Source organism: Lissotriton helveticus, chromosome 1_1 (genome assembly GCF_964261635.1).
Source record: "Lissotriton helveticus chromosome 1_1, aLisHel1.1, whole genome shotgun sequence".
NCBI lineage: Eukaryota > Metazoa > Chordata > Amphibia > Caudata > Salamandridae > Lissotriton > Lissotriton helveticus.
This window is the reverse complement of record NC_136057.1, coordinates 137,949,799-137,973,948: the sequence shown is the minus strand read 5'-3', so window position 1 is coordinate 137,973,948 and position 24,150 is coordinate 137,949,799. Positions and strand designations below refer to the sequence as shown.

Below are 24,150 nucleotides of genomic sequence, written 5' to 3'. Positions count from 1 at the left end.
ATAAAGTTTGAAAATGTACATTTGATACTAAAAGACAACATATTTTAAGAATATATAATTTTTTGATAATGAAAATTAAAAAAGATTAATACGATGAGTCTGTGGGGCATGTTATTCAGGATGATTACCGGAATTTGAAATGTTTAATGGGGGGACTCTTTTCGTTGTGTATTATTGCCAGGACAATCACAGCCACTTGTTTGCAAAGCTATAGGTCTCGCGTTTAAATGCGAGACCTATAGCATTGCAAATATCTTTGTTCATTTACGTACGGTGCACTCTGCCCAAACCGGAACACTTTCTGAGATGTCTCCTTATGGGGTTCATTATTCATTCGAATATCGGGGGAACACTATGTAGGCTGCACCGGAAGAGAGCTTTCCTCTGAGCTGCTGGACATTGAGTCTGAGGTGGATTTTTTTTCTGAATAGAAATCCATCGCTGTCAGAGGCATTCGAACCGCAACCATGGTAAGGATGAGGGGGAGCCTGCTTGGGCACCCCTCCAGCCCGTTAAAGGGTTTATTCCAGGATTCTGTTTGAAGGAGGGCACCGGAACTGAAAATCATAGGGGTATTTGGGCCCATGGTTCCGATGCAAGGTACTTAAAAAATGGCATCGTTTTGTTGTAAGAAGGTGGAGAAGGTGGAGAAGTGTGGCTCAGGGGTTAGAGGCGGCAGACCCGGAAGCTGACATCGGTCCTGGACCAGGGTTCAATTCCCCGCCTCGCCGGGTCTTGGGCTCAAAAATTCCATGGACTGGATAATTCTCGTTCCGGTGCCTACTCGACTCACGGGTTCACACTCTGCGACTCTGGGCAATAGCTTGCTTAATCTCCACTACGGCCCCTCGCGGCGGGATGCCTGGCTTTCACCTTGTGGATACCCTGCTGGGGCTATCTCACAGGGGAATACCAGGACGGGTTCCCAAGGCAAGCGCCCTGATGCCTACGGGTGATACGTGCGCTATATAAATCGCAATACAATACATTTGTCATGGGAGTTATCTTGTGCCCGAGCAAGGAGGAAGGGTTGCTTCTTGATCCGAGGCCCAAAGGGTCTGCTGCTAGCCCAGGAGGGGGAGTGTAATGGGCGCCTCGAGAGCAGTCGCTGCAGTGTATGGACGGATGTAGTCCACAAAGGGCACCTTTCGTTCAAGCGGAGGGGGGTTAAAGGATGTTCTAAATGTAGCATGGTGGTGATGTGTAGCCCTTGCACCCCACCTCTCATTTGGGTTGTAGAGGCAGGGTAGTGAGGCGTGGCCGAGTTGCTATGGTCAGAATTAAGAACTTTATTTTATCCGGCGCGCACCAACCTATGCATTTTATTCCACTGGCTCAAAAAGAGTAAGGTACTAGCAGTCACCCTTGGACAAGTGCGAAAATCAAGTCGCCCGGCGCCATCTTCTATTAGCACAAGGAGCCCTAGACACCAGGAGTTTAGTTTTTCTTGCCAGATCCGATCATAGGCTTACACTAGTGTGCTCTAGACACAACTACCTTAGCTTGGCAATACCATTGGGCAAAAAACCCAGAGCCATGACGCTGACAAAGGCACTTCACACTTTCACTTTAGTTTTGTAGATAAGCATAACCCGCTGAAATGCATCCAGTTTACCACAGATATCACCTATTAAGTGTCCCACATCGGTCACAATACCATTGCCATCCTACCCAAAAGCCCATAATTAGGGTGTATTATTGATAGAGGGTCGTCTCGTCTCCTTTGCACAAATACGATAGACAATATACTGTGCAATAACCTTTTAAAAAATGTACTAGCAGCACGGGAATCGGACCTCTGAGATGCATCGAACTACCACCCCTCTCGGCAGTTTACTTACGCGATCTGTGAGACCCAAGTACAATTTTAGACCTGGCTTTCCTGCGATTTCGCATTGAGCAGTGCACCCAAGGTGCCCCACTGTTTGCACAACCTTGTTATTTCTATTCGGAGTCGACATGTTTGCATCTGGCACGTATGACTAGCGAACCTCTACACCCCTCCTGCACTTAATCCCATCCACCCCCTTAAATTGATTTGTAACTCGCTATGTTAAACCATGATGTTATTGAAATGAATCCCGCTTGGGCCGGAAATTGCACTGCGAAATGGGGATTTGTTTTATAGAAATCTGTTTAGTCTTGAATGTAAACTACCCTTTTCTGCCACTTATTTTTTGTTTTTAAGTTCCATTGTGACTGTGAGCACAACAGCTTTCTTAATGCACGGTTGGCCTCTCGTTGTGTTTTTAGGGCAGGGGTACAGCATGATACATGGTTTGTGATGACCTAGTTGAAAGGGGGTTGTGGCTGTTGTAGCTATTGCAGCATGTAGAGGGATGACGAGGTACACTTCCAGAAGGGGTGTACGAGCTGGTAAAACGTGTGGGCTTTTGGGGTGCCACTTACAGAACTTGACATGTAGCATTCAAGTCTCTCCACCCCCTCTAATATCAGAGGGAAGTGGAAGTCACTGAAATTATGTGGCATTACTTCATTATTAATACTATTTTTTGTCTTGGTAAGTATAACACATCATTGGCACAAGTGTTACCAACCAATATAGAAATAAGAAACTGAAAGTTTATTAGTAAATATTTGTGAAGGGCCTTCCACTGCACACACGTTCAAAAGTGCTTGGTAACTTTTGATCCGTTTGAGCTAGAAACGATATAATCTGAAGGTGATGGGTTACGCGGCAAATTCACAATTCAACAAAGAAAATCTAATAATTTCATAGTTCTAGTGGACTTCTGTAAGGCCACTACTACTAAAGCTCATGGGTGGTTTCCTATAATGTTGTGAAATCTTTTTAGGATCGTCAGGAGCAAGTGTTTGATTTTTATATATAAAGTTAGGACTTGTTGGGGGTTTTATGCTCTAAAGTACCTTAACCCCTTCTACGCTCATGACGAGCTCAGCTCGTCATGGGCGTAACCTGCGCTACGCGGATGACGAGCTGAGCTCGTCACGTAACGCGGGTTTTTTTTAAACGCAGCGCGCAGCGGGAAAACCGCTAGCGCGCATGCAATTAAAACTTCTCTCCTCAGACTGTGGGTAAGAGCAGCAAGATTCTTCAGCACACTGACTTCAGGAAGCGCTGTATCTTGCAAGATGGTTGCATCTTCATTGGAACCTTCAAAGCCTTTGACAAGCACATGAACCTCATATTGTACGACTGCGATAGGTTCAGAAAAGTTCAGAAAGATCAAGTAAGAACATTGAGTGCTTCACACCAGTTGAGATATGCATAAACAAGGTTACCAGAATGAATCGCTTTTTTGCCATAAGTGCTAGCATATGTAATCTAGAGTTAATCATAATGTCTGCTGGCATAACAACATGTGTTGGTATATTCCATTGTGTGGCTCTCAAGCATGGTGCAATGGTAGGGGGACTAAATTGAATGCTTCAATAGCCATGTTGCGTAATCTGGTATCATCCTTGGTGATACACTGAACCATGTACATGCTTAATGGACAGCTGATTTATTTGATCTATCCTATATATTTGCAATTTAAAACTTTTGCTCCATTGTCAGGTTTGGGTATCGTGCAGATATTGATAAGATCTTTTCGGGCCCAGGGCAAGAAATTTGTATAGTCTGTGTAGCTTTTCACCATTTTCTAATTAGGTCGACCATGCCAGACAGCATAAGCTTGTCTGGTTATGAAAGACACTGTGGGTTTACCTAGTACGCCTCCCTCCCCAGCGCTAAAATCGGTTACCATCGACTGGCTTAACAGTCAATCCTAATAGGCTGCTCCTTATTGCATGGCATGCCTTGCCCATGTGGTCTGTTTCTCCCCCTAGACCATTTCTTCTGTCTTGCATGCTACACAGATGATGCTCTGCCTGCTGAAACGCTTTGACCCAGGCCATTGCTTGCCTTTGGTTGGCTTCATTGTCATAAGTTTGCTTGTGTGGCTTTTACTTACCTTCTGTGTGTGTAGCCCCCCCACAGGCGCATGAACAAGTGGCGGCTCTTCCGCTAAGGCAAAGGAGCGTCACTCCACTGCTTTGCAGCAGTGAAATAAAATGGTAACTTGATGTTTTATTTTGTCCTGCTGCTGTTATGTAGACTACATAGGCCGTCAATATTGCACTTTCACTACTCTGTGCTACCCGATTGCGGTCGGCGGCGGTTGGAGTTTCACGTATCCCGGCTATAATGATATTACTTAGAAATCACTTTGAATATTGTGGCATTCACATACCAGTTTGGCCTTCAGGGAATACGTAGAAGACCTTTGAAACCACTTAATCAAAGTTCCGCATTTTTAAGAAGATAAACAACAACACAATTATCTAGACACCGCCAGCCAGTAGGATAGAGACGCAGTTATGCCTACAGTTTGAATACCGCAAAAAAGATACACTGATACAGATATTGGATCACCTTTTTACCAGACTGAAAGCTAGATTACAGCAGTTTGATGATTATATCGAAACTACGAATTTTACTGGTTAATATCACAATTTTATAAGTCCAAGATCAAGTGGATCTGTGATGATTAATGCAGACACCACCTATGTCCCACGTATGTGACACTCCATCGTGAATTTTTAAACGAATTCTCATCATTATCAAAATGTTGTTAAAAATGTTTTGTTGCAAATGACGGTCTACCTGATAAAGGCAGTGGCCGAAACGCGCGTAGTGTTCCAACCCACCGCATTGCCAACCTCACTAGTCCCTTATACCAACTAGTCATTTGATGTCTGTATAATTTTTTTTTTGCTTGTTCTTTTTTGGTCTATGAATGTCATTGAATGTATGTATTGTAAAATGATATCAATAATTTGAACTATTTATATATCAAACGAGAAAAAATATGATAAAAATAAAATGAAAATGAATTTATTTTTTTTACAAAAAATGCTGATATCTTGTTATTTATCATCGGTCATGTCATATAATTTAGTTCCAATGTATCAATATTGATTGTTGCCCCATGGGAATGACTGTTGATAAATAGTTTGTTTGCCATAGTTCTCTTTTCCAATTAGTTATTATTCCCTACATGTGGCGAACGCATTACTAGTAGGGGTCCCCTGTTTTCTCAAATACTGTTTCTCCCCCTAGACCATTTCTTCTGTCTTGCATGCTACACAGATGATGCTCTGCCTGCTGAAACGCTTTGACCCAGCCCATCGCTTGCCTTTGGTTGGCTTCATTGTCATAAGTTTGCTTGTGTGGCTTTTACTTACCTTCTGTGTGTTTAGCCCCCCCAGGCGCATGAACAAGTGGGGGCTCTTCCGCTAAGGCAAAGGAGCGTCACTCCACTGCTTTGCAGCAGTGAAATAAAATGGTAACTTGATGTTTTATTTTGTCCTGCTGCTGTTATGTAGACTACATAGGCCGTCAATATTGCACTTTCACTACTCTGTGCAGGTTAGCTGTCCCATGTCATCAATGGCAGTCCCTTAAGCTCATCTGCTATGCCGATAAAAGAATTTTGATGGGAGGGATATTGCACATTTATTTGTAGCATTTAATGTTTCCACATAAAACTACTTAAGTATAACTAGCATACTCGAGGGTAAAAGGTGCAGTCATTATTCCAATATTTTCTGAGCCTTGCTCTTGCTCCCTCCGTGTGCTGTCCAACAAGCGTCTTTTAAGTTTTACATTTAAAAAAAAGCAATTGCTAAAGCACTTTATGCCACACAAGGGTTGCTGCTTGCCACCTGTGTCTGAAGAAAGTTGGCAGGCTGGTCTACTCCTCCACATCAGTCTATAAATCCATTCCATGCTACACAATTCCACAACTAACAATATCAATCCACCCACATAACTCCTCTACAAACCACATACATACAAACCATAACACATGAGTAAAAGACTTTGTAATTTACAGTGCCAATAGGTCTAACTGCAGCAAATGTGAGACCAATTGCATTGCAAATGCTTGTTTTTCTCGGACCCCACTTGACGGATCTCACTGAAACTTTCCCGGAAGGAGCTGATGTGGATAGTTAGGTAAAGATTCATCAAATGGGAACAAAGTTATTAGCAAACCAAAAAACGTGTTGTCAATGGAAAAGCAGACCTAGCTACACCTACTTACTGGTGACCGCCGTAGGATATATATGTCTGCATTATTTTTTGTTACAAGGACAGAGATGTGCCGTATCTTGCGCACACTATAAACGTGAACATTTTCAAAATGTAGAATAGAATTTTAGTGCTGCCAGGTGGCAGGAGCTAGCCAAATGCGTAAGATGGCTGAGGCGTATGTTCCCTTCATCTTATTAATAGAGATCTGTGCGGCAACCAATCTACAAGACTACTTGTGCGGTACACATTTACATGCTGGTGATGACATAAAAGGAAATTGCTCTACTGACCTATTGCTCTACTCAATGTGGATGTGAAAGTGCATACGGCTATTATAGCTGCACAGCTAAGTCCACTTCTGCTGGGCTTTATGGATCACAAACAGAGTCGGCATTCATACCAGGAGGAAACGTTGAGAATAAATTGAAGAAAGTGTTGATATTATACACAGAGCCCAAATAATGCGATTGTAATCTATCTGACGTGGAAAAACCATTCGACCAAAGAAACTGGTGTTCCTTAACTGAGGTACTGAAATCTTACGGCATTAGTCTAAAACTACGGGTTGTGGACAAGGAAACGCTGCCCACTCTTACCCTTGAACCACAGCTATATCTATGGAGCAGATTGCAGAGTGGGTATGTAAGAAGGAGATCATAATAAGTAGAGTTCAAATTGGCAGAGACACATATAAGCTCTTATATAAGTTATGCTATTGATAAACCTGCCAGGTCTATTCCAGCATTCTGCCATGAACACGGTGACATGGGCCGTTCTCACCTCTACTTATTTATTGTATGCTTGTATGCAAACTCTTTTATCTCTTTCTATTAGAGAAAGTCATGTTTTAGACATATGCAGAAGTGTTAGCATCATGCCTGCCTCCTAGTTAGGATGACATATTTTTGTTGTTTATCTTATGATCGCTGCCATATTTGTATGGACATTTATAGTGGAGGCTAAAATATTAACATGAGAATTGAAGTGCCACATTCAACTCCATACCTAATTTGTCTTATGGGGGCTTCAGTGTTGCCAAAGTTATAAACAGAAGATAACAATTGGTGATCAGGTGCTAAAACAACCTGTATTTTGCCATAGTTTGGTGAGGCTTCGCAACAGAATTATCAGTCCTGAGGTCACGCTGATTTGCTGCAAACCGGCCCTAGTCTGGAGGTGCTCCAATGCTCCAAAAGTGGCCTTCAGCCTGACATTGTTTATCATTCTAGAGTAAGAGTTTTGATAGACAATAGTTAAACAGCTATTTCTCACAGAGAAGGTATACTATGGAACCCATCCCAAGAAGCTAGATTTATAGGCTCGCTATTTTCTGCTTATCTTCATATTTTATGCACTAGACTTGGGTCTCAGAAAATAAACATTTTTAAAGCTTTACCCCATGTTTCTTAGTGCTATTTTGACTGTGTTATTCATTTACGAAAGATGATCTGGATTTCAGCTGAATCCTTGAACTCTGCTAGATGGACTAATGGCCAGAAAACACGACCTGTACAGTGTTGCTTAGTGGGTTGTGTAAGGGTCATAGTTCAACTGTATTTCTAATACGTGTTGGTGACTTCGACTATGTCCTTGAACAGGGGGTTAGAAATCTGACCCCTACGGCTCTAGAGTACCTAGATTGTGACAACTCATAAACCAACAGCAAGCTTTGAGCACAAAGTCAAGAAAGAAGATCAATTTATAAACTTCACATATTTTAGCTATCTCACTACACTGAGAGCAAGTAGTGGGCTTACAAAGTTAATACCCTTCCATGGGCTAAGTTGTCCCTACACTTATTTAGAACCAAAGATTACACCCACTACTAAGCAGTTGATCCCGGCAAACTACGCCACCTTCCTACAGGAAATCTCAAGAGACCTACAAGCTTGGCATATGGTGGGTTGTTGTGCGTACCTCAACCACCGCCTCTCTTTCTACACCCCCACCAGACATCTGCGATCTGCCCAACTGGCCCAGGCCACAATTTCACGGATCTGCAAGACCACGGCTGGAGGAAGACCCTTCTACTACTTTGCTGAGCAGACCTGGAACTCCCTGCCTCTGCACCTCAGGCAATCACCATCGCTGCTACAATTAAGGAAAGACCTCAAGACCTCGCTCTTCGACTTAATCGCAGCCCCCTCCCACCCCTACTCAGCGCCTTGAGACCCTCATGGGCGAGTAGTCACGCTTTTAAAGATTATTGATTGATTGTGGCTTGGCAGGCTTGCATGAGTAAAGATGGCAACTCTGTCTAGAATTCTATACTTACTTGAAACATTACTACTCCAAGTTCCCGGCTGCTCAAAAAGCTCCAAACAGCAATTGATGACTTTGATTGAGCAGGCCAAAAAAAACAAGAATATCTAGACAAAACATGAACCTGCCACCAAACGACAGTAGTTTGGGTTTTCCCAATGTGATTAAATATTATCAACGTTATCAAGCAGCCCAATTGTACTATTTGGTTGAATGGGAAAGACAGCAATCAGAAAAACAGTGGAGCATTCTGGACCAGATCGTAGCAGGTACAAATATGTGGAAAATACCATGGCTTGAGAAGCATCACAGCTGGAGGCTGTATTCCTCCAGGATCACTAGAGCCACATTAGCATTATGGGACAAGGCACCACAAATACTTGGGCTGTAAACATGTGCCTAGTTTCGTTACAATCACCCGTCTCACCAGTAAGAGCAGGTCAAATGTATACCAGCAAGGGACGAAGACACCTCTAGTGAAAGGAGAGACAGGGGATGCTCTAGAGTAAGAAACATATCTATTGAATTACTAGATACTCTTGTGAAGGAATATAAACCTTCCGCCATGAAACAATATAGATATGACACTGGGCTTCACATAGTTAGATCAGACTTGCCCGAAACTTACAGATCACAAAATCCGAGAAGTAGATGATCACAAAGAACAGGGACAAGAAAGTAATCTCTGAGCTCGACAAGCTCTTAATAAATAGCTTTAAACAAGAAAAACTTTCTGAGCAATGTCTGTGGGAAGCTGGTTGCATGCTTAAACAAAAGGAAGGGGAAGACAGCAATTGTAGGATGGTTACAACTGCTAAAAGTTCAGCTAGAGGAGAAGCACTCTAAAAACGAATGCTTTACTGCAACTGTACCACTGGCATATTATACAAATGGGACAAGAATCGATCCAAAGAGTGTTGGAAGAAATGTTTTAGATCTTTGGTAAGAACAAATGAGATGCTGGAGGTTTGACAAAGCTTGAAAGATAATTCTGGAGAAAACAAACTAATAAACAAAAGACATGTACAGGTTTAAAAAAGCATGAAGGAAAATAATGAATAAAAACCACGCACCAATATATCTCTCTTTCTCATCAGAATCCCCACCGATGGCTACGGTGCCAGATTCCAGCAGTGCCTTTAACCTCTTGAAGTGTCGGTCGTTGATAATACGTGCTAAGTCGGGGGACTGCTTCGGGTCCTTTCCATAAAACTCCTCTAGCGTCTCCCTCATGGCTGGCAGCAGCTTCTCGCGCATATCCTTGGTGCACAGCACATAGTCTGGGGAAGTACAGGTCTGCCCAGCATTGAAAAAGTGGGCCCAGATGACTCGGTTGGCTGTGATCTTGGGGTCGCACCCATTATCAATGAAGCAGGGGTTCTTCCCACCCAGTTCCAGCGTGACGGGTGTCAGTTGTTTTGCTGCAGCTGTCATTATGATTTTCCCAACATTGGGGCTCCCTGAAGTGAGAAACAAAGAGAGTTAGTTCATCATTCATATTAGGAGACAATGCAGCATGTTGACTAGAATAATAATGCATAACGGAAAAGTTCAAGGAAGGCTCTGAGTCGAAGCTAAGTAAATGCAGATCATTTATTTCTTCTAGTACAGGGTAAACGACCAGCAAGGCTAAAGTTTCAGCACCAACTGCTGAGATTCCACCCTCCCGCATTCCCCATGGTGCGGTTGCCAAGGTGGCACCTGCGCACACATTCAGGCAGAAGACCCAACGCATCTTCACCTTCAAAAAACTCACAATACAGAAACTGCATATAAATCAATACAAAGAACAAAGAAGGGAGTGAAGAGATACAAAAAGTCGTGGACTCAGCCTCCTATGCAAGTTATGAAAAAACAACGAGAGTCCACTTTTAATTCCAAAGAAACGTGATATCCTTACAAAAAGTGACAAAACCCAAGAGAAATACTCGGTTTCTTGCATGGGAGAAACAGTATGTGTTCTAAAGTAACCCTCACTCACCAAAAGGTCCCTTGGTGGCATGCTTCATCATCGCGTTCTACCCGAACAGCTGTGAGACAGGGCGTGCTACGACCTACGGAGACGTGGGGACACTAATGAGTGAAGTGAAGTTATGTATTTGATGTGAGAGTGGAAGGGTCAAGAGATAAGCGAGTTGAAAAATACCTGGCTGCGTGGAAAACTAAACTTTAATACTCCCTATAGCTAGTATTAAAAAAAATAAAAGTGGGGAAAAGGAGGAAAAAGTGCTTTAATGGGCAGTTTCCTCACGGGTCTACATGTGTCGAAGCCTACCTCTAAGCGTCTCTTCAGGACCAAGGATATTGATTCCTTATGCTACTCCAACTGTTCCCTAGTGTGGTACGCCTGATCAATCTCAAAGGCTAATAAGCATCTAGGTCCACATACATTCATAAAAATACCAACTTTGTATTCTCCTTAAAAAACGGTGCCACAGGCAGGCAGAGTTATGGGTGAGAACTGAGTCTCACCCCTTCTCCAAAAACTGCACTGGCTCCAATTGAGAAAGAGGATCAACATTTAAGAACCTTGCATGGCTTATAAATTCTTAAACAACTTAGGCCCCAGTTATCTAAAAGACAAATTTGTCAGGTACCTGCCCCCCAGACCCCTCCGCTCCGAATCCAAAGCTCTGCTCCAAGTCCCCCGCTTCAAAAAAGCACGATTGGGTTGCAAAGCCTTCTACCACCTGGACCCACGATACTGGAACCGACTCCCCATACACTTACAAATATGTAAGGACTATTTAAAGTTTAGAAAGATGTTAAAAGCGACTTTATTCTAATCTAGTATCTCCTTGGAGTCCTACAGCAGTTTGAGTGCGGAGATACCCTGATGAATGGATTTGGGCGCTTTATAAATTGTAAATTAAATTAAAATTAAATGAGAGAGCAGCTTTGACGAATGCTTGACTACAAGTGCTCCTCCCCTCCAGTGTTGAAGCTCATGGGTCCCTAATTAGGCAACCCAAGTATCATTTTTTTAAGGAGAAGCTTAGGGGTAGGCTTTGAAACATGTAGACCCGTGTGGAAACTGCCCATGACAGCACTTTTTCCTCCTTTTCCCCACTTTTTTAAATTAATATCAGCTATAGAGAATATTAAACTTTAGTTTTCCACACAGCAAGGTATTTTTTTTAACTCACTCATCTCTTGACCCTCCACTCTCATATTAGACACATAGTTTCACTTCACTCATTAGTGCTCCCACGTCTCCGAAGGTCGTAGCACTCCCCGTCCTGCAGCGGGCGGGAAGTACCCGAAGATGAAGCATGCCACTAAGGGACCTTTTGGTGGGTGAGGGTTATTTTAAAACACATATCGTTTCTCCCATGCAAAAAACCGAGTATTTCTCTTTTGGTTTAGTCACTTTTTGTAAGGATAGCACAGTTTTTTGGAATTAAGAGTGGACTCTCGTTGTTTTATAGATCAATACAAACACTCCAAAAGGAAAAAAAAAAGAAAACCTAAAGAAAGCAATTAAAAACCTGGATACAATGTAAACTCTGGATACAGTGTAACTCTGAAACATATAACTGTGAACAGTGAGATAAACACAAGTTATGTGGAAACAACAATTCTCAAATTGTGATATAATCATTGAAACAAGAAGGTGGCTTTTAGCTCTCACAGGCCTCTCTGAGCTAGATTCAATGCAGATCTGTGTTGTTCCCAAAGTTTCTCTAGTACCACCTCCAACACCCACAGCATCCTTGGGCTCCCCACTTCGTCCAGCACCTTTAGTTGTCTGCTGGGAGAATGTATCTTTATTCAACCCTTTCCCATCACTCAACCTCACCACTCTTTGTCTAACCACATCAACCTTCAAAGGGTGGGAGAATTTGGAATGACCCTTGGCCACTACGCCCAGAAGATTCACTTTTACTACATCACCTTGAAAGTGGGTTGTCGTCTACCTCTTATCGGAGCAGAAGAACAATAGTTACTTACCTGTAATCTGTGGTTCTCCAGTATTGGTGTCTTTCATAGATTCACATGCCTGAATCATTCCCCGTCGTCGGAGTGGGAGTCCCACGGTACATAAAAAAGCAATAATATGCCATAATAACATAGGAAAAACCAGTAATTCTCAACCAGGAAGTAAAGTAGCCTAAGCTACATGAGAAAAAACTTCCACACTCATGACTATCCTAGTCATTTTGTATAGTCCAAACTACAGCCAATCAGGCGACAGCACCCACCAGAAGGTTCTCCCCAGAAGCTCAGGCTCTCAGATTTTCTTGCAAGGAGTGATGGTAAACCAATGTAGCCTAAGAACCTCTGAGGGGAGGAGGGTGGGTTGCATTTAAATCTATGAAAGACACCAATACTGGAGAACCACAGATTACAGGTAAGTAACTATTGTTTTTCTCCAGTATTAGGGGTGTCTTTCATAGATTCACATGCCTGAATCAGAGTAGATAGCAGTACATATCCGTGCCTGGCAGACGCTAATAGTAGCTTAAGCTTGTCAATACGAGTAACACATAACCATGCAATATGTAAATAATAGATTATTAAAAGCATAATAAAATGCAGTTACATGAGCATGTGCACAATAAAAAACATAACAAGCGCCTGACAGCAGTAATAGGAGGTGGGAATAGAGGCTCACCTTACTTGAAAAGATTACGTAGAACTGCTCGACCCACTGAAGCATCGGTCTCACTGGCCGCATCCAAACAGTAGTATTTGGTGAAAGTATGTCGACTGGCCCAGGTTGCCGCTCTGCAGATGTGCTGAAGAGGAACTCCAGCAAACAAGGCCGTTGAAGAAGACACTGCCCTCGTAGAATGCGCTCTAGGAGCTGCTTGCAGAGGTCTTCCTGCTTGCGCATGGCAAAAAGCAATGGTTGCAGAAATCCATCTTGCAATTGTTTGTTTAGAAACTGCTTGGCCCTTACAAATTGCACCATAAGTGATAAACAGTTGATCAGATTTGCGTAAAGTAGATGTTCTTTGCAAATAGAACTTTAGACATCTCTTAATCCAGAGTATGCAATGCCCTTTCCGCAGGTGATTGTGAATTAGGAAAGAATGTCTTTAAAATTACAGGTTCGTTTCGATGGAAATCCGAAGGAACTTTGGGTATGAATTTCAGATTAGTAAGGGGCACCACAGAGTCATTTGTGAATTGTAAGAAAGGATGATGAACCGTAAAAGCCTGGATATCACTGACTCTTCTAGAGGAAGTCAAAGCCAAAAGAAGTGACACTTTCCACTTAAGGAATTTCAAATCGGCTCTGTGGATAGGTTCAAAGGGATGGCGCATAAGTTGCGCTAGCACTACATTGAGATGCCATGATGGAGGTGGACGACGTACTGGAGGGAACATTCTGAAAAGGCCCTTAAAGAATTGTTGTATAATTCTTGACGAGTAAAGAGAAGTGGTCCCATCTTGTCGGTATCTTGAAATCGCTGCCAGGAAAACCTTCAGGGTTGCATGAGACAATCCCGATCTTGCTAGATGTAAGAAAAAAGGCAAGATTTCCTCTGGACTAGCTGAAAAAGGATGAATTCCAGCCGAACGACACCAGATACAAAAACGTTTCCATTTGAGACTGTACGTCTTTATGGTAGCAGGCGCTCTTGCTTTGGCCAGAACTTCCTTGCAATCCGCAGCAATGTTTAGACGGGCGAACTCAAGGTACTGAATCGGTTCGCATCCCGATAGGAGAAGGAGCTCGGTGAACCAGTATTGGCGAGGCCATCTGGGAGCAATGAGAATCAGCCGACACGGCTCTTTCTTCATCTTCCTCAGGACTCCGGGAACCAGTGGTATTGGTGGAAAAGCGTAAGCATATATCAGACACAAGTCTATTGAAAACGCATTCCCCTGAGAGTCTTTGTGGGGATGCCAACTTGCAAAGAACCGGCATTTGCTGTTGTTCTTGGTAGCAAAGAGGTCTAGATCTGGATGACCCCACTGTCGGAAGATCTGATCCACCGTCTGCTGATGAAGCTCCCACTCGTAGACACTGTTGTCCTGCTGAGAGTGTCAGCAAGGACGTTCTCTGTTCCAGGAACATGAACCGCCTGAAGATTTATTCTGTGTCGTATTGCCCATGCCCACAGCTCCTGGGCTTCTTGAGACAACAGAGCTGATCTTGTTCCTCCCTGTTTGTTGACATAGTGCATGCTTGTGGTGTTGTCTGTACGCACCAACACAGTGGCTCCTTGGATGATTGCGCGAAATGCTTTGAGTGCAAGGAAGATGGCTCTCAGCTCTAACAGATTGATGTGCCAACATCTTTGCAGAGGGCTCCATTTGCCGCTGATTGTCAGCCCTTGAAGATGAGCTCCCCAGCCTTCGAGGGATGCGTCCGTGGTGATTGTAAAGCTTGGCGCATCCTGAAGGAAAGCGGAGCCCTGTCGAAGATTCCGTCTTTGTATCCACCAGAGAAGGGAACCCCGAATGCGAAGCGTAATCTTGATGAGATCCTCGAAGGAGCCGGAGACCTGCAGCCATTGTAAGCTGAGTTCCTACTGAAGAGGCCTCATTCTGAGTCGGCAATTCGGTATCAATGGAATGCAAGACGATCCCATCCCCAGAAAGGATTTGAACCGTCGGACTGAAACTGACTTTTTTGAAAGTAGATCCTGAGCCATGTTCTGTATCTTGTTTTGTCTCTCGTCCGAGACGAAGGCTTGGAGCAGCTGGGTGTCTAAGGTTGCTCCCAGGAAAGCCCGTGTTTGTGACGGTACCAACTGGGATTTGCTGATGTTGATGGAGAGACCCAGAGACTGAAAGAGGGTTAGACATTGCTGTACATGATTGTCAGCGTCCTCGTAAGAACTGGCCTTGATAAGGCAGTCATCTAAATATGGGAATATTTGTATCCCCTCCTGCCGAAGGTGCGCCGCCACCGGTGCCAAAACCTTTGTAAACACTCTGGGTGCCGAGCGGGAACTTTCTGTGGCGAGGTAAGATGGGGATGTGGAAATACGCGTCTTGGAGATCTAAGGTGGCCTTGTAGTCTCCAGTTGCTAGAAGATGCTGTATTTCTTGTAGCGACAACATTCTGAACGTCAGCTTCTTTAGATATTTGTTTAGGGCACGGAGATCCAGAATCGGACGCCATTCTCCAGATTTCTTCTTTACCAGAAAAAATCTGGAGTAGAATCCTGTTCCCCTCAGAATTTGAGGAACTCTCTCTCGATTGCTCCTTTTTTCAACATCAAATTGATCTGGACAAAGAGCTCTTTTAGATGAGCTGGAGGTGGACCTTTCGGGAAACGTTTGGAGAAAACTGTTCGAATTCTAGGGCATGGCCCTTGGCCACAATGTCCAGGACCCACCTGTCCGATGTTATCGATGACCATTTTGAGTAAAATGTTGATATTTGTCCTCCAATTTTTACTTGAGAGTGGGGCAGTAGCGGTGGCAGGTGATAAGTCTCATTGACGTTTGTCCTTTCCGCGGTAGGCCAGTTTTCCCCTGTTCTGGGAATAATTATTTCTTCGTTGGCCGTAGGACTGATAGCGCTGAGTTTGGTAGCGCTGATTTCCCTGCCTGTAGGAAGATTGTTGTGTATATCCACCTCTGTTGGAGGACGATCCACGTCCTCTCGCTCCTCGAAAGGGCAGTTTACGAAATTGCAGGGGGCCCAAGGATTTTGGTGTTTCTGTATCCTTTTTTATAGTTTGCAAGGCTTCCTCCACTTGCGGGCCAAACAGAAAATCTCTGTCATACGGCATATCTAATACCTTCGTTTGTACTTCTTGACGGAATGAAGTGGATCGTAGCCACCCCTGTCTACGCAAGACAGCAGCACCCCCCAATTGCCTGAATCCAGTTGAGGCAACATCAGCCGCCGAGTCGATCGTCTCAGCCGAGATCCTTTCCCCTTCATGCAGGATTTTCAGCGCCTCAGATTTCGAAGGCTCAGGAAGTAGATTTATGTATGGGGAAATATCCGACCACATCTGTCGGTCATACCTGCCCAGGATGGCCAATGAATTAGCAGCCCGGACCGTGGTAGCTGCCATCGTTGTCACTTGTTTACCAATGGCATCCAAGCGCCTGCCATCTCTATCCGGTGGAGCTGTAATTGGAGAAGAAGGATTCCTAGATCTCTGTTGGGCTGCTTGAACAATGACTGAATCCAGTTTTGGTTGTCCTATAAGGCAAGCAGGAGATTTTGCAGGTGCCTTATATTTCTTATCGATCCATGGCAGGACCGGAGATATGGGAGTTGGGGTAGACATGACCTTAACACCCTCCTGCCTGATGAAGTCTATAATAGGTACAGTTTTCGCTTGCTTTCTTGGCTGGTCTTTAAAATCATACAGAAAGCATTCCTGCTCCGTATGTTCCATGTCTATATGGAAGCGCTTCGTAGCCCGCTCCATAAGAAGGTGGAATCCACCCACGTCCACTGGTGGTGAATCCGAGGTAGCCGGAGGAGATGGAGAAGGAGTTTGTACTTGGTAATCATCCCACTCCCACATCATGGACCTGTCATCAACCTCTCCTTCCTCTCTTTCTTCTTCGTCAGAAGAATGTTGTTCGTCCGGCTGGTTGGACGGTGTAGGAGGAGGAGACCTTGGAGGTCTGAAGTCTGGTAAAGGCGTTTCGACCGTAGGTGTAGGAGGCACAGAGCCTGTAGATTCTGATGGCGGAAAACACCTGTAATAGTCGTCCAACATGCATTGAAGATTGGTAAGCAATGCAATTGGCACCTGAGCTGCAGGGACATTTGTTATTTGTGATGTCATTAGTTCAGGTGAATGTTGATCGTCTTGGCCGTCCTCCTGATACTTAATGTTCAGCTCGGAAGGACTTGTCGCTGTTCCAAAGGTTTCTTCAATGACAGAATCCTCCTCACTTTCTTCAGAGTCAAGAAGCTTGTTTGGAACCTGCAGAGGTACCCTTTGGGGTGAAAAATGCAGAGGTGATAACTGCTCCAAGGTGGAACCACGTCTCTGGAGCAAAGACGGTTTTGGCGTGGACAAAAAAAACGTAGACGGCGACCACACTTGCAGAGTGGTACAAGAGGATAGCTGCGGCGTCGACGGTGGGTCCACCAAAGGACTCGTTGACTTGGATTTGGGTTTAGACGACGAGGTCGTCGTTGACGGTGCAGAAATCGTCGTCGACAATGATGGTTCCGTCGACGGTGGTGTTTTCGTCGCCGATGTTGGCTTTGTCGACGGTATTGGCTTTGTTTACAGTGTTATCTTCGTCGACGTCTTCGTCGACGATGTTGCCTTCGTCGTCGACGGTGCCTTCGTCGACGATGGTGTCTTCGTCGACGGTGTGGTAGTCGTCGACGAGCCCGTTGACGGTAGTTTATTCGTCGGCCGAAGAGCAAGCGTCGACGATGATGTCGTCGACGGGGCCTTTTTTAGAGTAGCCGTCGACGGTGTGCCAACGATGGCAGAAGATGAAGGCCCTGCCATCGACGAGATAGGTCTAACAGTGACATAGACCATCGTCAGAGATGAAGACGCCGTCGACATAATCATCTGTGGTTTAGGAGATGAAAAAGTTACCGTCGACGTGGATGTAGCGTCGACGGAGATCTTCATCGACGAAGGAATCGACGACGAAGGAATCGACGACGGCGTCGTCGACGACAGAGGCTGAATCTGAGGTAAAATCTTCTCAGATGTCTGAGGTAACTTTTTGGTGGATCTTCTTGGGGGCGTAGGTGGACCACCTTTCTCCTTAACAGGGGGAGTAGCCTTAGATGTGGAAGGCCTCTCAGACCCCTTAGTTGGTAGTTGTTTCTTAGCAACTTTAGCCCCAGGAGAAGTTAACACCTCAGCAGCAGCTCTCTTCCTAGAGGCTGAAGTAGACCCAGAGGCAATACTGCCTACCTCAGAAGCAGGATAATCCGAATCCTTAAGCTTTTGTAGGCACAAAAGCAGGCGGCCCTCTCTGTTCCTGAGGGTCTTCTGAGGGAAGGTTCTACAGATCTTGCAGTCCTTCACTTGATGTTCAGGATAAAGGCAATAAATGCACTTCTTGTGGGGATCTTCTTTAAAAAGCCGGAGCTTACCACAAGAGTCACAAGGTCTGAATAAAGATTTTTTGGAAGATATCTTCAAAAAACTAGATTCCAGAAGGAAAATAGAGAAGTACTGAGCAGAGCTCAGGGAGACTCCCTTCACACGACGTGTGGTAGAAAATCTGAGAGCCTGAGCCTCTGGAGAGAACCTTCTGGTGGGTGCTGTCGCCTGATTGGCTGTAGTTTGGACTATACAAAATGACTAGGATAATCATGAGTGTGGAAGTTTTTGCTCCTGTAGCTTAGGCTACTTTACTTCTGGGTTGGGAATTACTGTTTTTTCCTATGGTATTATGGCATATTATTGCTTTTTTATGTACCGTGGGACTTCCAATCTGACGACGGGGAATGATTCAGGCATGTGAATCTATGAAAGACACCCCTAATACTGGAGAACAGGCATACTTCTCCTGAGCTTCCCTACATCTCTGCTTCACACACTCCAATTTGGCTTGTGGTACAGACAAACCATTCATCCATGGTCTGATCAAATTGGAGGCAGCCATCCTCCAATTAAGAAAAACAAAAGGTGAGACCTTGGTGGAGGCACACAGAGTGGTGCGTTGTGCCCATTCCATCTTCTAATGTTTTTCCTTCCAGTTCAACCCATTGACTACAGAGAGTTGAATACTGTCATTCATAATTCTATTACAACGCTCCACTAATTCATTGCTGCAGGGATCATAGAGAGAGGTAGTGACATCTTTAATAACCCAACAAGATACAAAACGTTGACATTATTTTGATGTAAACTGCATCCAATTGTCAGTGACAAGTTCCACAGGTGCCCCTTCTCTTAAAAACAAAGTTTGCAAGAATGTTAAAACTTCTGCTGTATTGGCTGATTGTACATTTTGAACCTCAGGGCCATTTTGTGCCATAATCTACAAGTATTTATTTATTTAGGGGATTTGTAGAGCGCGTAGTCACCCAGTGGGTATCCCAGCGCTAAAACCATTTTACTCACGAGGGGGTGTAGTCCGGGAAAGTGACAGTTTTAGGGGAAGAGAAGAGTTTTGAGGGCTTTTCTGAACCGGAGGAGGTTAGGTTCTGTTCTGAGGCTCAGAGGGAGTGCATTCCACTTGTTTCCAGTGTTTACTGAGAAGCGGCGGCCACCTATGCGGGCCTTTTTCACCTTAGGGATCGTAATAAGGTTTCCGTGCTCCGAGCGGAGCGCTCTAGTGGGTCTATAGGGGGTGATGCAGTTGTTTAGTATAGGAGGGCCGGTGTTATGCAGAGTCTTGTGAGCAAGGCAGAGGGCCTTGAAAATGACCCTTTCCCTAATCGGGAGCCAGTGCAGCTTCCTGAGAGCGGGCTTGGCAGATGATCTGGCCGGGGTGTTTGTGAGGAGTCGGGCGGCGGCATTTTGAGCCTTCTGAAGAGTTTGAAGGGTGGATTCTGGGGCGCCCAGGTAGATAGCATTGCTGTAGTCCAGCCTAGATAGAATTAAGCCCTGGATCAGCATGAGACGCGACTGAAAAGGTAGAAGTGGGATTACCTTCCTGCAAGATTTAAGTAAACCGTAGCAGGTGCCGGCCGTCTTTCTAGCCTGGGTCCTGAAGGTGAGGTCGGTCTCCAACCACACTCCAAGACTTTTGACCTCCTTCTTGGGAGTGGGGGGTTCGCCCATGCAGGCGGGCCAGATGTAAGAGGGGAGGTTCGTGGTTTTTTGTCCAAGGAGCAGGATCTCTGTTTTGGAGCCATTTAGCTTCAAAGCAGAGTCACTCATCCACTGATATACGTTGGTAAGGCAGTCGTAGAGATTGGAGGGCTCAAGCTTGGGGTGGGAGAGTGTCACCACCAGTTGTGTATCGTCGGCGTAGCTGACGATAGTGACTCCAAAGGGTGAGACGAGTTCCTCCAGTGGGGCCATGTAAACGTTAAACAACGTAGGGCTCAGGGAGGAGCCCTGAGGCACGCCGCACTGGAGGAGGATGGAGGGGGAGCGGCTTTCGCCTTCCCAAACTTGGTAGGAGCGTCGGGAGAGAAAGGACGCAAGCCACTTCAGAGCTCTGCCTTTAACCCCAACAGTCCCGAGACGGTGGATTAGGACCTGGTGACTGACCGTGTCAAAGGCCGCACTAAGGTCTAGGAGGACCACTGCCACTGATCCTCCTGTATCGATGATTTCCCTGGTTCTTTCTACTGCCACGAGGAGGGCAGTGTCCGTGCCCTGACCTGGTCTAAAGCCTGTCTGTGAGTCGTTGAGAAGATGGTTTGACTCGAGATAGTGTGACAGCTTTTTATTTACCAGTTTTTCGGCGACTTTACCTATCCAAGGTAGAAGTGAGATAGGTCTATGGTTGGAGAGGTCTGTGGGGTCAAGCGTCGGTTTTTTGAGCAGCGCTTTGACGACAGCTTCCTTCCAGTTGGATGGAACCTCTCCCTGTTCCAGTGAGATATTGATCAGGGCTGTCAGTTGGGGCACTATAGTATGCGGGATGTTTTTAGCGAAACGTATGGGAACTGGGTCGCTAGGGGCACCGCTCTTGGTTGAGGTGAGTATGACTCTTACCTCTTCTTCTGAGACTGGGCCAAGTGACTCCAGGGAGGGTTTGTCGGCGAGGGGTATCTGCTCTTTGGCTCTCACCAAGGAGTCAGAGTTAGGAGGTGGGAGGGAAGTGAGAATTTTTTTAATTTTGTCGTCAAAGAAGGTGGCCAGCTTGACGCATTTTTCCTCGGCTTCTTTGGGGTCCATAGGTTTCTGTGGGGGTTCCGGGACGTGGAGGAGTTCTTTGAGAATGGAGAAAGTCTCCTTGGATGAGCAGGCGGAAATTTTTATCTTTTCCTCATAATAAGTCCTTTTGGCGTCGTGTAAAGCTAGTTTGTAGGCTTTCATGGAGCGGTGGTAGGCGCTTTTCTCTTCTGTTGACTTATTTTTCCTCCACGAGCGTTCTGTACTATCCCAAACTTACTGCATTCATCCAAAACATACATGGGACCAATTATATCTAAACCCAACTTAAACAAGGGTTTCTCTGGAATAGGAACAGCTTCCACTGGACTGGGAAGAATCACCTGAGACTTATCACTGACTGCACATGCTACACAGTCCCTGACAAAATGCTCCACACTCCGATCCAAATCTGGTAACCAAATGTTCCCTGATCCTCCTCTTCATGGCTCTCATTCCCACATGTCTTTCATGAGCTAAAGACAAAATCTTACTTTGTAATTACAAAGTGACTACCAACAAATTCATCCTCCTCAATACTCCATCAATAATGCTCAGGTCGGGAAATACGTGCTTATACGAATTTACCCCAGCAGAAAAATCATTAGGTTTCCAATCTTTCCCAAGCATGTTAGTGAGAACTTGCAAGACCTCATGACTCAAAACAGCCTCTTTCCATTCTCCTTCTGAGATACATCCAAATCCAGCTTCTCCCAACGTGGCTACTATACAGTCCTCACAACTCACTGCCTCCGTGACATTATCTTAAATAGGCAACCTGGATAAACAATCTGCAAACACATTCTTGGCACCAGGAATGTACTCTAGGGTGAATTGGTACTCCATCATTCTATAATGCCACTTAGATATGCGGAGGGTGGCCGTAGTCGCACCTTTGGTAGTAAACAGGTTCAGAAGCAGTTTGTGGTCCATATGAATGGTAAATGTGGAACCCAACAAATAGTTCCTGAAATTATCCCACTCCCCACCAACAGGTGAATGCCTCTTTCTCAATAACTGAGTAGGTAGGTTCAGCTCCTCTCAGTGCTCTTGAAGCAAACACCACTACCACTTCTCTACCATCCCTTTTTTGCACAGCACCCAGCCCGTGTTGGCTGGCATCAATTACAACAATTGGAGGATCACTGATAGCAAACGGCTGAAGAAGAATGGCATTTCCTAAAGCACTTTTGACATCACGGAATTTCACGTCACGCTCATTAGACCACAAAAATTGCTGATTCTTTTTCAATAACTTCCTCATGTGCTGTGCCCTGCCACTGCAATTGGGAATGAAGCTGGCATAGAACTCTAGTATGCCAAAGAAGGGCCGTAATTGATCTTGTTGAGAGGAATGGGGAATTCCTTGATGGCCCTGACTAGATCCTCTTTAGATTCTACCCCTTGGAAAGACACCCTGTATCCCAGATAATCTACACTATCAACAGCGAACTAGCATTTGTTGCTTATGAGTGTTTACTAATAAGAATGGAAATTCACCACAGCTAGGGTCTTATCATGAGACTCCATATCTTTCCCATACACTAAAATGTAATCCTGAAAGCATCTCGCGTGTGGAACACCCTCAAACATTGCCTCAATGATTCTCTGAAATACAGGGGCAGCGGACGCTAATCCAAATGGTATTCTTTTGAACCTCTACACACCAGACGGAGTAATGAAGGAAGTCAAATAATGACTCTCTTTGTGCAAAGTTACCTGATGGTAGGCCGAGGACATGTCTAAAGTTGAAAAAAAATTGTCCCCCTTCAATGAGCTTAACATTTTGGTGACATTGGGCAAAGGATGTCTGTCGACCCAGATCTTATGATTGTGCTCTCTTAAATCAATATGTATCCTAAGAGAGTCTTTGATTGATTGATTGATTGATGCTTTATTTCGATATGCACATATCATAAAAGCAGTACAAAAAGATAAAAACAGCATGTCGAAATAAGTAAGACTGTACAAATGGAATGAAAATTAAAACACGTTGTGTCAGCATAAATTAGATAAAAAGGAATTAAATTGTTATGGTCAGTCTTCTAAGTCTAATCAACCAAGCCCATTTTAAAAACTTAGCAACAGCACAAACAATAGGAGGGGCTGTATTAGTTAAAAGAATCCGAAGGGCAACAGAGTACTGACGAGTCCCCAGTTCTCTGCAAATGGGACCAAGCCAACGTGATCTGGGGCGACCATAGTCCGGGCATTCAAAAAGGAAGTGTGGCACCGTCTCTGGTTTATCCTGGCAAAAGGCACAAAAGCGTGATGTGGACTGGGCTTTGTTCCACCTTGAACAGAGGTCGGCCAAGGGCAAGGTTCCTAGCCGAAATTTAATGTACAAGGACCTATCCATAGCAACTGATATAATATCCATATATGGCTCATACAAGACAGCGTCTTTGAACAGCAGGAAAGCTGCGGTGGTTTTGCAGTGCTGCTGGCTTCTAGAGCGCTTCACACTAACCCACTCCCAGAAAAGTTTTTTTAGAATCTTCTTTGGAGGAGCGGAGTGACTATGCCAGCAAGAGTCCAAACCAAGTTCCCCTAAAAGATGTTTTATGTCCTTCAGCCATTTTATGCTACTCCAACCATCAGCATGCATCACTTCTGCCAGCCCATTGGCATAAGATTGTAGCTCCGGGACCCTCCACAAGCGTGCCCAGAGCAGAAGGGGACGAAGCCGAGCCTGGTCCCTTATGGCTTTACAGCCAGTGTCCATGAGCACTGGGATGGTCGGGCTGCTCGATGGAATGGCAAGAAGATCCTTGATAAATTTGTTTTCGGCCTTACTCAATGAGTCGACTTTGCCCAAGCCCCACAGTTCCGATCCATAGAGTGAAGCTGGGACCGCACGAGCTTTGTAGATCTCAAGCATAAGAGAGTCATTGGCTTTCCTGGCTAAAGCTACGGGGATAGCCATTCAGAGCTTTTTATTGGCTCGATTATAACTTGTTTACATTGGCGTGTTAGTTCTTGTTTTAATTCTTTCTTCATGACAAAAGGTATACGTCTAAGTTAATGGACTACCGGTTTGGCCCCATCCTTCAGGATTATACGATAAGAGAATCCTTTAATCCTGTCTAAATTGTCCCGAAATACTACAGGGTAACTTGAAAGGAAGGGAATAGGAAGAAG

The 24,150-nt window shown here is 44.8% G+C and overlaps 1 protein-coding gene across 7 annotated transcripts in view; it reads right to left on the bottom strand.

Annotated features, from left to right (window-relative positions):
• Positions 1-24,150, bottom strand: part of LOC144771188 (aldehyde dehydrogenase family 3 member B1-like) — a 1,013,654-nt gene that overhangs the window by 83,322 nt on the left and 906,182 nt on the right. For all 7 annotated transcript variants that reach the window (XM_078655887.1, XM_078655933.1, XM_078655870.1 and 4 more), the window contains one exon: positions 9,397-9,783. In XM_078655887.1, coding sequence (XP_078512013.1) covers positions 9,397-9,783 — 387 coding nt within the window. The remainder of the gene's footprint in view (positions 1-9,396; positions 9,784-24,150) is intronic.